This window comes from Danio rerio, chromosome 2 (genome assembly GCF_049306965.1).
Source record: "Danio rerio strain Tuebingen ecotype United States chromosome 2, GRCz12tu, whole genome shotgun sequence".
Lineage (NCBI taxonomy): Eukaryota > Metazoa > Chordata > Actinopteri > Cypriniformes > Danionidae > Danio > Danio rerio.
The window spans coordinates 8,400,180-8,413,582 of NC_133177.1; the positions used below are offsets into that span (position 1 = coordinate 8,400,180).

Sequence of the window (13,403 nt, forward strand, 5' to 3'; positions counted from 1 at the left end):
GCTTTATATTAGGTGGCCTTAACTAATAAACACTCACAATGAAATTAATAATTTTTTACGATTTTGATTTTATGTCAAAAATCATTAGAATATTAAGTAAAGATCATGTTAGTGAATATATTTTGTATATTTTCTACTGCGAATACCTTAAAACTCAGTGTGTGGTTAGTAATGTGCACTGTGGACTTAATTTGGACAACTTTAAGGTGATTTTCTCAAAATGTTGATTGTTTTGACCAAAAGTTTTCACCCTTGTTGTCCATCCTAAGAAACCAAACATTAATGGAAAGCCTATTTATTACATTTTCAGGTGATGTACAGTATGATCTGAATTTTAAAAATTTAAACTTGTGACTAGTTTGGTGGTAACCTTGTGAGGATGAGCAAATATTGTTTCCAACCCTGTTCCCAGAGGCACACCAACAGTACATATTTTCATGTCTCCCTTATCTGACTCAATAACGTCAGGTTTTGGAGTTGATTGTGTTTGATTAGGGAGAGGTTGAAGTGTGTACTGTTGGTGAGCCTTCAGGAACAGGGTAGGGAAACACTGGTTTAGACTGACACACAACATGTTTGATTGCCAGATGAATCCAACCTCATCAAACTGAATTAATGCGCAGATCTGCATGGCTCAAATAGTTCTGGTGGGCATCTTTATTTATGTATCGTTAAAAATATCCAACTATTTACAATCTGGCTCAAAAGGAATCATTTTAATGAGAAATGGAAAAAAAATAGTCACAGTTTTCAAGAAAACAGGTACTGCCTTTCAATAATCTTACATCTGCAAGCAGATTCTGCAAGACATTTTGAGATGCGCTTAAAGAGTTAGTTCAGCCAAAAATGAAAACTCTGTTATTGATTACACACACTGATGCCATTCCAATCCTGTGAGATCTTGGTTCATCCTCAGAACGCAAGTTAAGATATTTTAGATGATTTGAGAGCTCCCTCATCATCCATAGACACAGAAAAGGTTTCGTGATGTTCAAAGTCCAGAGAAGGAACCAAAAACATTGTCAGAACTTTTCATGTGACTTCAGTTTTTCAACTATAATTATACAAATCTCCAAAAACATGTAGTGATAGTCTATGGAGGATTCGAGCGCTCTAAGATTTCATCTAGTTTGTGTTGATGCGTTGTGACGAATCTTCAACGTTTGTCTCAAGGTTTGGAATGACATGTGGGGAGAATTTTTGTATGAACTAACCCCTAAATAGAAGCTTGTCATGAAAGACAAATGTCTGAGGAAATATATATATATATATATATATATATATATATATATATATATATATATATATATATATATATATATATATATATATATATAACAATTTGCCTTAAAGCAGTGTTTCTCAACCATGTTTCCAGAGGACCACCAACTCCGCACATTTTCCATATCTTCTTAACCAAACACACCTGATTCAGATCATTAGCTCATTTGCAGAGACTGAAAGACCTGTAATAGGTGTGAAAGTTGAAAGAGACATCCAGAACATCCAGTGTTGGTGGTCCTCCAGGAATGTGGTTGCGAAACACAGTCATGGGGATTGAGGCTATGTCTACAGTGGAGATCAAAATTAGAGAACCACATTTCCTAAATTTTAAGGTCACTACTTGGTCCTGTCTGAAGTTATCCTAACAGGAGAAGTGAAGACTCTACATTGATTCGAAAACAACATATTCACTTTAAAGCAATAAATGGAAGTCAGGAGGAGGAAAAGTGCAACGTGAGGGTTGTGTGTTTCTGACAAGAGTCCTTCATAAAGGTCAGCCGTCAACTTTCTTCAAGCCTCTTCCCATAAGGCACGCGAACACCGTCATCACCATCTTGGGTTTGACCTCCACAAGGTCATCGGGCAGGGCGTACACCTTGACTCCTATTTTTCGCGCCACAGAGATTGCATATCTGCGAGTGGGAAACAGAGATAGGGAGACAGTTGCTGGAGGCGAGACAGAAGGCAATTTGGCGTCAGATGCGTATCGGGGTAATTTATGTGAGGGAACTTACTTTGCATTGTTTAGCTTGTCCTCTGCCGTCATGTCGCCGCTCTTCACCATCTCGTATTTAATGGCTTTGGGCACAATGGTGTCGATCAGATCAATCACTGGCAGGCTTGTGCTGATCGATTTGTCCTGTATTGATGCATTTTTTAAAATATATTTAAACAGTTTTTTTTTATATGATAATGGTTTGTTATTGTTATGGCACATTATGAAAGCGATTCTGACTGTAAATGTCTGATGGGATTCACCTTGAAGCTGCTAATGGAGGAGTTTTTATCGCCTTGTTTCAGAGTGCTGTTCACCCAGTTGATTATTATTTGGTCACTGACTTTTTCCCCATCACCAAGATCAGACAGAACCTTCAGTGTGTATCTGGGAGAGTTATTGTTTATAAGAAAGAAGGAAATTAATGAGACATTAAAATAAAAATATAAACAGTAGAAGTCAGAATTGTTAGCCCCCCTGAATTATTAGCCCCTGTTTATATTTTTCCCCTAATTTCTGTTTAACGGAGAGAAGATTTTTTTTAAACGCATTTCTAAACATAATAGTTTTAATAACTCATCTCTATTAACTGATTTATTTCATCTTTGCCATGATGACAGTAAATAATATTTTACCTGATATTTTTCAAGACACTTCTATACAGCTTAAAGTGACATTTAAAGGCTTAACTAGGTTAATTAGGTTAACTAGGCAGGTTAGGGTAATTAGGCAAGTTATTGCATAACGATGGTTTGTTCTGTAGACTATCGGAAAAAAAAATAGCTTAAAGGGGCTAATCATTCTGACCTTAAAATGTAAAAAAAAAAAAAATAAAAGCTGCTTTTATTCTAGCCGAAATAAAACACATAAAACTTTCTCTAGAAGAAAAAATATTATCAGACATACTGTGAAAATTTCCTTGGTAAAGTCCATTTGGGAAATATTTAAAAAATAAAATAAAATTCTAAAAGGAGGCTAATAATTACGACTTTACCTGTAACTGATAAATTATGTGCCGGAAATCATCGTGAAGATTGTGGAAAAAATAAAAAATGCTAGACTTTCTGCGATGATGTTGTGAGGCGTCGCAGACATGGTATATATATATATATATATATATATATATATATATATATATATATATATATATACAGTTGATGTCAGAATTATTAGCCACCCTGAATTAGTAGACCTCTTGTTTATTTTTTCCCCAACGGAAAGAAGATTTTATTCAACACTTTTCTAAACATAATAGTTTGTTCAGTAGATTATCGAGAAAAAATATATAGCTTAAAGGGGCTAATAATTTTTTCCATAAAATGGTGTTTAAAAAAATATAAAACTGCTTTTATTCTATCCGAAATAAACACATAAAACTTTCTCTAGAAGAAAAAATATTATCAGACATACTTTGAAAATTTCCTTGGTAAACTCCATTTGGGAAATATTTAAAAAATAAAATAAAATTCTAAAAGGGGGCTAATAATTCAGATTTTTACTGTAACTGATAAATTATGTGCCGGAAATCGTTGTGAAGATTGCGGAAAAAAAAAAAAATGCTAGACTTTCTGCGATGATGTTGTGAGGCGTCGCAGACATGGTATCGGTTGTTGTGAACTATGCCAGGTTACATGAGAAGAAAATATTTTTTGTCGTTTATGACTCCCCACGACATCCTACGTCAAGGTAATCGTACTGAAATCATGACAAAATCATGTGATCTGATCGGGGCTTTAATCGTTTTTTACAAATTTAAGTGGACTAAACATAAAACTGTTAATTTGTCCTGAAAAAAAAGACTTAAGAAGTGTGTTGTTTTAACTCATTTTAAATAAGTAGTTTGAACAAGCAGCAAAGGTATTTTATTTTAGATCCTCTTCCAGTAAACCAACTTGTATATTAGATTGTAAAAATTAATACATACATATATATATATATATATATATATATATATATATATATATATATATATATATATATATATATATATATATATATATATATATATATATATATACAGTTGATGTCAGAATTATTACCCCCCCTGAATTAGTAGACCGCTTGTTTATTTTTTCCCCAACGGAAAGAAGATTTTATTCAACACTTTTCTAAACATAATAGTAACTCATTTCTATAATGGATTTATTTTATCTTTACCATGATGAGAGCACTTAATATTTTACTAGACATTTTTAAGACAATTCTATCCAGTTTTAAGTGACATATAAAGGCTTAACTAGGTTATTTAAGTTAACTAGGCAGGTTAGGGTAATTAGGCAAGTATTTGTGTAAAAGTGGTTTGTTCAGTAGATTATCGAGAAAAAATATATAGCTTAAAGGGGCTAATATTTTTTTTCTCCATAAAATGGTGTTTAAAAAAATATAAAAATGCTTTTATTATAGCCAAAATAAAACAAATAAGACTTCCTCCAGAAGAAAAAATATTATCAGACATACTGTGAAATTTTCCTTGCTCTGTTAAACATCATGTGGAAAAAAATTATAAAAGGAAAAAAATTTGAAGGGGGCTAATAATTGTGACTTCAACTATATATATATATATATATATATATATATATATATATATATATATATATATATATATATATATATATATATATATATATATATATACACATACACACATATATATACATCATACATCAACTGTGTGTGTGTGTATATAATATATATATTTTTAAATATATATATATATTTTTAAATATATATATATATATTTAAATATATATATATATATATATATATATATACATATATATATATATATATATATATATATATATACATATATATATATATATATATATATATATACATATATATATATATATATATATATATATATATATATATATATATATATATATATATACACATATATATATATATATATATATATATATATATATATATATATACACACATATATATATATATACATATATATACATATATATATATATATATATATATATATACACACATATATATATATATATATATATACACACATATATATATATATATACATATATATACATATATATATATATATATATATATACACACATATATATATATATATATATATATATATATATATATATATATATATATATATATATATATATATATATATATATATATATATATATATAATTTCATTAAATTTGCCAAAATGTAAAACAGTCACGAACTGGCATGCTCGTGTACTGAAAGCAATATCATATATAGATCTAGTACCTTCTCATTAGTTGCCAGACCAGTGCCAGCGTGTGCATGGGGCTTCCCTCATTGATATTCTCACCGCCGATTCCTACCAAGGAAAACTTTGCTTCCTTTTTGCCCAGTGCGACCGCATAATTGCAATTCTCAAGCTACAAAACAAACATATGTCAGGCGAATTAACATGACATGTATAATTCAACTCCATCTACAGCAGCGTTCCATACACAACTAGCATTTTTGATGAATAAAGTGTGCATTTGGAATTCTAAAGAGTTAGCCGCTAGCCTGGGGGAGCTGCGCTAATCAGTTTAGCAGATACAGGAATTCAACATAGCTGGGTGCACTTTTATTTTAATCTTCTGCCAGAAACGTATTTTTTGACTGGCTAATGTTCTGAAGTTACTTGAAGGTGATCTCAGCTATTAGCTTTTTAATACTTTTAGCTTGTCAAAAGGCAAACCTTCTTCATGTTGGAGCCGAGTACAGGGTAGGGAGGTTTGTTGACTCTAGGCCAGTCAACCGGTATCTGGATTCTCTCATATAACTGAAGAATGATGAGGCCGTCGTGCAGATCACTGGAGAAAAGAATGATCGGAATGAACTTTACTCTTTTGGTTGTAATGTTTTATGCTTAAGACAATGAATTAAGATCAACTGTGTTTAAAGGTTGACATTACCAGAGATATGTCAGCACGTTTCTTCATAGCCACTCAACAACAACAACAAAATAAGGTGTGTATGCTCTGGCATTTAAAGGGATAGTTCACCCCAAAATGAGAATTTACTGTCTATGTATCCTCATTTAATTACAAACCTTTATTTTCTTTCGCTGAACCTAAAAGCAGGGTCCCCACACTTCATGAAAGTACAAACCCAAATCAGAAAAAGTTGGGTCAGTATGAAAAATGCTAATGAAAAAGACAGAAGTGATTTCTAAATTTACTTTGACTTGTGTTTTACTGCAGGCAACAAACATTATTTAATTTGTTCCTCAAAATTTTTATTGTTTTTTTAATACACTGAAAACCCTAAAAAGTTGACTGAACTAAATTAATTGAATAAACTTGTTGCCTCAATTTAATTGAGTAATGGAGTCTCTCAAAACCACTACCTGACACAAGTCTTGACGTTGATCCCAGTTGTAAGAGCAACAAATAATAACTTGACTTCTAGTTATGGTAGAACTGCATCTTAATCATCACAAATACCGCAGAAGACCTATTGTAACCCGAATGCACCCAAGATTCTCAATGAAATTCATGGTTTGGGGTTACATGCAGTACGGGGGCGTGCGAGAGATCTGTAGAGTGGATGGCGACATCGACAGCCTGAGGTATCAAGACATTTGTGCCGCTCGTTAAATAACAAACCACAGGAGAGGGCAAATTCTTCAGCAGGATAGCGCTCCTTCTCACACTTTGGCCTTCACATTAAAGTTCCTGAAAGCAAAGAAGATCAAGGTGCTGCAGGATTGGGCAGCCCAGTCACCATACATGAACATTATTGAGCATGTCCGGGGTACAATGAAGGAGGAGGCATTGAAGATGAATCCAAGGAGTCTTGATGAACTCCGGGAGTCCTGCAAGAACGCTTTCTTAGCTATTCCAGATGACTCTAAGTGATTTGAGTCATTGCAGAGATGTATGGATGCAGTCCGAGCTCAGGAGTCAGACAAAATTACATTCTTTTTCCACTGCACCATGACTTTATATTCTATACTGTACATTATTTCTGACAAGACTTTTGTCTAATTAAAGACCTCACTGTCCTAATTCAATAATTAAAAATCAAGGCATGATCATATTTTATTTCGGTAAAATAAGCGTAATCTAGAGGCCTTTGCCTTTCAAATAAGCCATTTCTTAAGTCAAATGATCAACTAGAAGTCAAGTTATTATTTGTTCCTAAAAAGTCTTTTCTCAGATATAGGGTATATTCTGTGCAAACCTTAGTTTAGTTTGGCCTGCCATTTTTAGAGTATGTTGTCATAATAATAAAAAAAAGGAGAAACAATTACAGTAAATGTCTGTATTACCTGTACAGGTGATTAACGTATGGAGAGACCCCCAGAGAATTCATCCAGTTCCTGAATGTTCTGTCCTCTCTCGTTTCCCCTGTGCCAAGAGACAGAGATCACTTATTAATAACACGCCACCGTGTTGTGCCTGCTATTTATTTTAAGGATCATTATGGACTTTAAATATAGTTTATTTACTGAATTATTTTCATTGGATGCCCATGTTTAAATCGACCTTAGTTCACCAAACACTGTCCACCCTCTTACTCAAATAAACAGGCTATTTTTGCTGCCATAGCTTTAGGGCTTCTACTTTATATACAGCCTATTAGCATTGCTGAATAGACTGACATTGATACAGTTAAAGTCTGAATTATTTTTCCTCCTAAATTCTTAGGCCCCTTGATATATATATATAGAAAGTAGACTTTTTTTTAATCACATTTCTAAACATAATAGTTTTAATAACTCATTTCTAATAACTGAATTCTTTTAGTTTTGCCATGTTGACAGCAAATCATATTTTACTAGATATTTTTATAGTTTTCAAAGTACTAGTATTCAGAGAACAACTTTAGTAAGACTTTTTTTTTTGCTGAATATGCACTGGACTCATCTCACACAATGTAGTTTTTATGCTCAAATAATCACTCATACTATACATTTCTGTTTATTATTTTACAATTAGAAAATTGAGGAGGTTTGTGAAATTACTAAAATAGTTGTTAGAAACCTTCAGTACACACGATCATCAGACTGCTTCTCCACAAACAAGGAGAGGGGGAAAATCACAAGATATCGTCCCAAAAAAATTCCAGAAACTTTATGATGATTAAAATTTATGATTTTGCTATCAAATTCAAAACATATACTCAAGAGATGTGTGGATTTTGACCTATTACTTTTGTGTATTGCTCCAGGACTCATTTTATATTTGTTTATGAAATAATAAAATGTTTAGTGCGATGCATTTTCTTTTTACATTACTTAAACATCGATAACCTTTTTTTTTTTTTTTTTAGTTTTGAGCATTATAAATTAGATGATGAATACTAAAGCTCAAACTGTCTTCTTTGCAAAGATTCATGAAGTGTGAATGCAGCCCAAATTCTTCAGCAACTGTTATTGTTTTAGTTTAGGAAGGTCATTTCTGAGAAAATGCCTCTGACAGTGAGGGAAAGAAGGACATCGATGTAGTCTCGAAAAACTTTTCAGAAATCTCAATTTGCATGCTATCTCCATCATATTTTAAATATAAACCCATGACACAATTGGCTTTCAAGGTATATCTTTTTAGGTGATTACATTAATGTCAGGCTGTGTTTGTATATGAAAACACAAATATTGCATTTTTCCTTTCTCATTACTTCATAATGTATAACTTTTCATATTTTTCAGCATGAAACTTTCTAGATCAGGGGTCACCAATCTCGGTCCTGGAGGGCCGGTGTCCCTGCAGGGTTTAGCTCCAACTTGCCTCAAGACACCTGCCTGAATGTTTCAAGTATACCAAGCAAGACCTTGATTAGCTTGTTCAGGTGTGTTTGATTAGGGTTGGAGCTAAAATCTCCAGGACACCGGCTCTCCAGGAACAAGTTTGGTGATCACTGTTCTTGATGGACTATAGTAAAGCTCAAAATGTCTTCTTTTCAATGATACCTTTCCAATGATTTACATTTAAATCTCACTGGGGTCAAGAACTGTTAAAATTTTAAGTTAGGTAGGTGTAAATACCCAAAAGTGAGTGTTAAACAGGTTTAAGTGCAATTTAAATGCGTAACTAAGTTAATTAAGCAAGTTAGGGTAATTAGGCAAATTATTACGATGGTTTATTCTGTAGACAATTAAAAATATAGCTTAAGGGGGCTTATAATATTGACTTTAAAATGTTTCTTTTTTTATTTTTATAAATATATAATAATTTAGCTGAAATAAAGCAAATAAGACTTTCTCCAGAAGAAAATATATTATAGGAAATACTGTGAAAAATTCCTTTCTCTGTTAAACATCATTTGGGAAATATTGAAAAAAAAAATATAATTATAATAAAAAAATAACAGGAGGGTGAATAATTTAGACTTCAACTGTAAATGTGATATATAAATAACGAAGAAGTTTGTGAATTTTAGCATATCCTCCCTCATTAATGTGTTTAAATATACAGTATAAATCAAAATTATTAGCCCCCTTGTTTATTTTTCCCCCAATTTATGTTTTTATTTATTTATTTATTTTTATTTATTTATTTAAGTTTTTTCAACACATTTCTAAACATAATAGTTTTAATAACTCATTTCTAATAACTGATTTATTTTATCTTTGCCATGATTTCAGTAAATAATATTTGATTAGATATTTTTAAGACACTTCTATACAGCTTAAAGTGACATTAAAAGGCTTCACTGGGTTAATTAGGTTAAATAGGCAGGTTAGGGTAATTAGTTGGTGTATTCAGGCAAGTAATTGTATAACAGTTGTTTGTTCTTTAGACTATCGAAAAAATATATAGCTTAAAGGGGCTAATAATATTGACCTTAAAATGGTTTTAAACATTTTTTTTCTAGCAGAAATAAAACAAATAAGACTTTCTCCAGAAGAAAAAACATTATCAGACATTCTGTGAAAATATCCTTGCTCTCTTAAACATAATTTGGGAAATATATAAAAAAATAAAAAAATAAATTCAAAGAGGGGCTAATAATTCTGACTTCAACTGTAGATTAATATCTATGCTGTGTGCTCATCCCACTGCTCTTCATGCTGCTGACCCATGACTGCACTGCTAGGTTGAGTTCCGGTGATATCTTCAAGTTCGTCGATGACACAACAGTGGTATAGGTCTCATCAGCAACAATGATTAAACGCGCTACAGAGGGGAAGTTTCACAGGCGTTATTTCTATTGCTCATAGAGATTAATGCAAAAGACGCCCAATGTGAATGGCCCCTAACGTGTTTATTCTGGGATTACCTCTCTAAATTAATACATTTGTATAAAGTAAATTGTATCTCAAAGATTACTGGGGCACAGCTGATTTACAAGATGCCGATCCCTGGCCGATCACCCATATTGCCCATGCCTAAATTCGCCACTGCATCTCTCTGACTCTTGCGCCAGGTTGCACATTTGCACTATTGACACTTTCCTAATCACTCCATGTCTTTTGGAAACACTGTGCATTTCAAATCGTGCTTCTTATAGGTGAGTGGGCCTGACAAACCACCTGTAGAAACATCTTACAAGGACTCAATAAGGAAAGCCATGTTTGCTACAGTGTAAATGTACCACAGTCATGTTGCACTGCTTGCTTTAACCTTAAATAACTCATTTGCACAACATTAAACCTTAAATACCTCTTTTGCACAATATCCTGCACAACATTGTTCAGTCCCATGTAAAAGTACTTGTATAGCCTGTCTTATAGGTAAGTATCTTACAGAATGTGATTGTATTTATGATTAATTTATGTAGCACGGTGGTCCTGCGAGACACAACATTTCATTCCTGTCTGTATGACCACACATGTGGCGGAATGACAATAAAGCTTAAATAGCAAAACTTCTGAACTAAAAAAGATCTTTTAAACATTGGCTTTAATTAAGAAGAGACTCAACACTGCGAGCTGAATAAAAGCGTTATGTGTTCAGCCAAGAGCATTGTGGTAAAATAATCATTCACAGTATCTCTCTTTGCAATGTAAATGGAGAAAAAAGGCAGTTACTGTAAGTGGGTTCAGGCAAATCAGCTTATCTGTATCGGTTTGATGGCATACAGACACAGAATGGAGGAGAAAATGGGACAATCGGTTTAGCAGGACAGAAGAGAAATAAAGAGACAGAGAGATGAACTTAATTACCCACATTTACTGCTGTCATCTGTGAGCCTCTAAAACGTGCGCAGGCTCGCATTGGTGACCCTCTGACAAACATGAAAAGTCATTATATGTGCAGAAACCACAGCGCCCCCTGTTGCTCACAGATGTGACTACAAACATTGTTGCAAACTGTTATTAGCCTTTCTGATATTATAAATTTAGCTTAATTCATTAACTAACTAACTATCATTATTCATAATAATCATTGTTATTTAAACTAGTTATAGTAGCAGCAGTATTGTCATTTATATTACCAACAATGTTATTAATAATAACACTAGTTTCTATTTGGTCAATTATATTTAATTAATTATATTGTTATAATTATATATTTGGTTTATTAATTATAATAATAATAATAAAATAATAATAGTAGTAGTAGTTGTTGTTTCCAGCAGCTGTAGTATTGTTAATAATAATAACAATTATTATTATTTTTACTGTTGTGGTTGTTATTATCATTATTATTATTCCTAGTTATAGCAGCAGAATTGTTATAAAAATTATTAATAATAATAAAAATTAATAATAATATTTGTAGTAGTAGTAGTTGTATCAGCAGCGGTTCTATTGTTATTATTAATTAATTATTTAATAATAACAAATATTATTATTATTGATCTTGTTGTTATTATTATTAGTTATAGCAGCAGCAGTAATGTTGTTTTTGATAATAATAATAATAATAATAATAACAATACTCATTATTACTATTATTGTTATTATTTATAGCAGCAGTATTGTTATTATTTTAAAACATTACATGTAAAATAGTAATAAAATAATAATAATAATAATAATAATTAAAATAATTAATAGTTAATTATAAAATAATAATTACTTCTACTACTACTAGTAGGTTTTGTATCAGCAGCAGTACTATTGTTATTATTATTCATTCATTCATTCATTTTCTTGTCGGCTTAGTCCCTTTATTAATCCGGGGTCGCCACAGCGGAATGAACTGCCAACTTAATCCAGCAAGTTTTTACGCAGTGAATGCCCTTCCAGCCGCAACCCATCTCTGGGAAGCATCCACACACACATTCACACACAGATTCATACACTACGGGCAATTTAGCCTACCCAATTCACCTGTACCGCATGTCTTTGGACTGTGGGGGAAACCGGAGCACCCGGAGGAAACCCACCCGAACGCAAGAAGAACATGCAAACTCCACACAGAAACAGCAACTGAGCCAAGGCTCGAACCAGCGAATAATATAATAATAATATTAATAATAATAATAATAATAATAATAAATATTAACTATATAATAATATAATGATATTAATACTAGTACTACTAAGAATAATAATAATAATAATAATAATAATAATTATTATTTTTTATTGCATATAGTAAAAAAAAAAATTAAGCAACAATCCACTGCTAATTATTGGTATTTACATGATAGGGAAAATTAAATATAAAAGTGTCTTATAGAAAACCACCCTCATTATAATTTATGCACAACCTTATTTCAATCTCATTTCAGATTAAACCATTGCTCTCAGAAAACAATCATGTCTTGTTTTGATCATGGGAAACGTGTGGTTGTGACAGGACGCAAGCTCAGATGTAGAGCACAGATAATGCAGCGAAAGGGCCTGATAAACACCAGAATGCGTGAGGCGTATTCACATGAAAGAACTCACCCTCGATCGCATAATCAATGCCGTTGTCGGTGGGTCTGTTCAAGGCTGGGTACATGTTGAAAAGATTGGCCACGAACGCCATGTTGAGCTTATGGTTTCCTGCAACCACGTCCTTGGGAGTGACAAACTGTCTGCAGTCCAGACGAGCCGCCTGCCTCAACATCAGCTCTGCTCGCATCTCATCATCACGCTCCTAAAACACAGTCATTAAATCAGAAGAACTGCTCTACATCGAAACCGTCTCATGAAGCTGTAAAGCAGAACGTTTTTTTTTTCCCAGAGGACTTCTGACATATGATTATTGGATGCTCTGTGCTACAATAAGAAGATAATATGTGGGCATAAATGTTCATTTTACTGCTTCATTCAGCATTCTGAGTCACTTTTGTTGGCATTAAAATTAATGGGTTTTGCCACTGATCTATAATAGACAACTGGATTGCTCATTATATCATGAAAAGCGGTCACCACCATATTGAAAAGCCATACTATGCTCGGGCATTCTTTGAAATTAATAGGAAATTGTATGATTTTAATGAGAAACACACTCACTTGGATTTAAAACACTCATGTGTACTTTCCTGTCTACACAAATGTCCTAAATAT

General features: G+C 32.4%; 1 protein-coding gene across 6 annotated transcripts in view; it reads right to left on the minus strand.

Moving 5' to 3' along the window:
• Nucleotides 1-626: 626 nt before the first annotated feature.
• pls1 (plastin 1 (I isoform)) overlaps nucleotides 627-13,403 on the minus strand; it is a 56,945-nt gene continuing 44,168 nt past the window's right edge. For 5 of the 6 annotated variants that reach the window (XM_073912606.1, XM_073912604.1, XM_021479039.3 and 2 more), the window contains 7 exons: nucleotides 12,798-12,990; nucleotides 7,284-7,362; nucleotides 5,709-5,823; nucleotides 5,264-5,397; nucleotides 2,263-2,386; nucleotides 2,019-2,143; nucleotides 635-1,916 (listed from right to left, as the gene is read on the minus strand). In XM_073912606.1, the coding sequence (XP_073768707.1) occupies nucleotides 1,778-1,916; nucleotides 2,019-2,143; nucleotides 2,263-2,386; nucleotides 5,264-5,397; nucleotides 5,709-5,823; nucleotides 7,284-7,362; nucleotides 12,798-12,990 (909 nt within the window). In that variant the 3' untranslated portion in view covers nucleotides 635-1,777. 6 annotated transcript variants of the gene reach the window in all.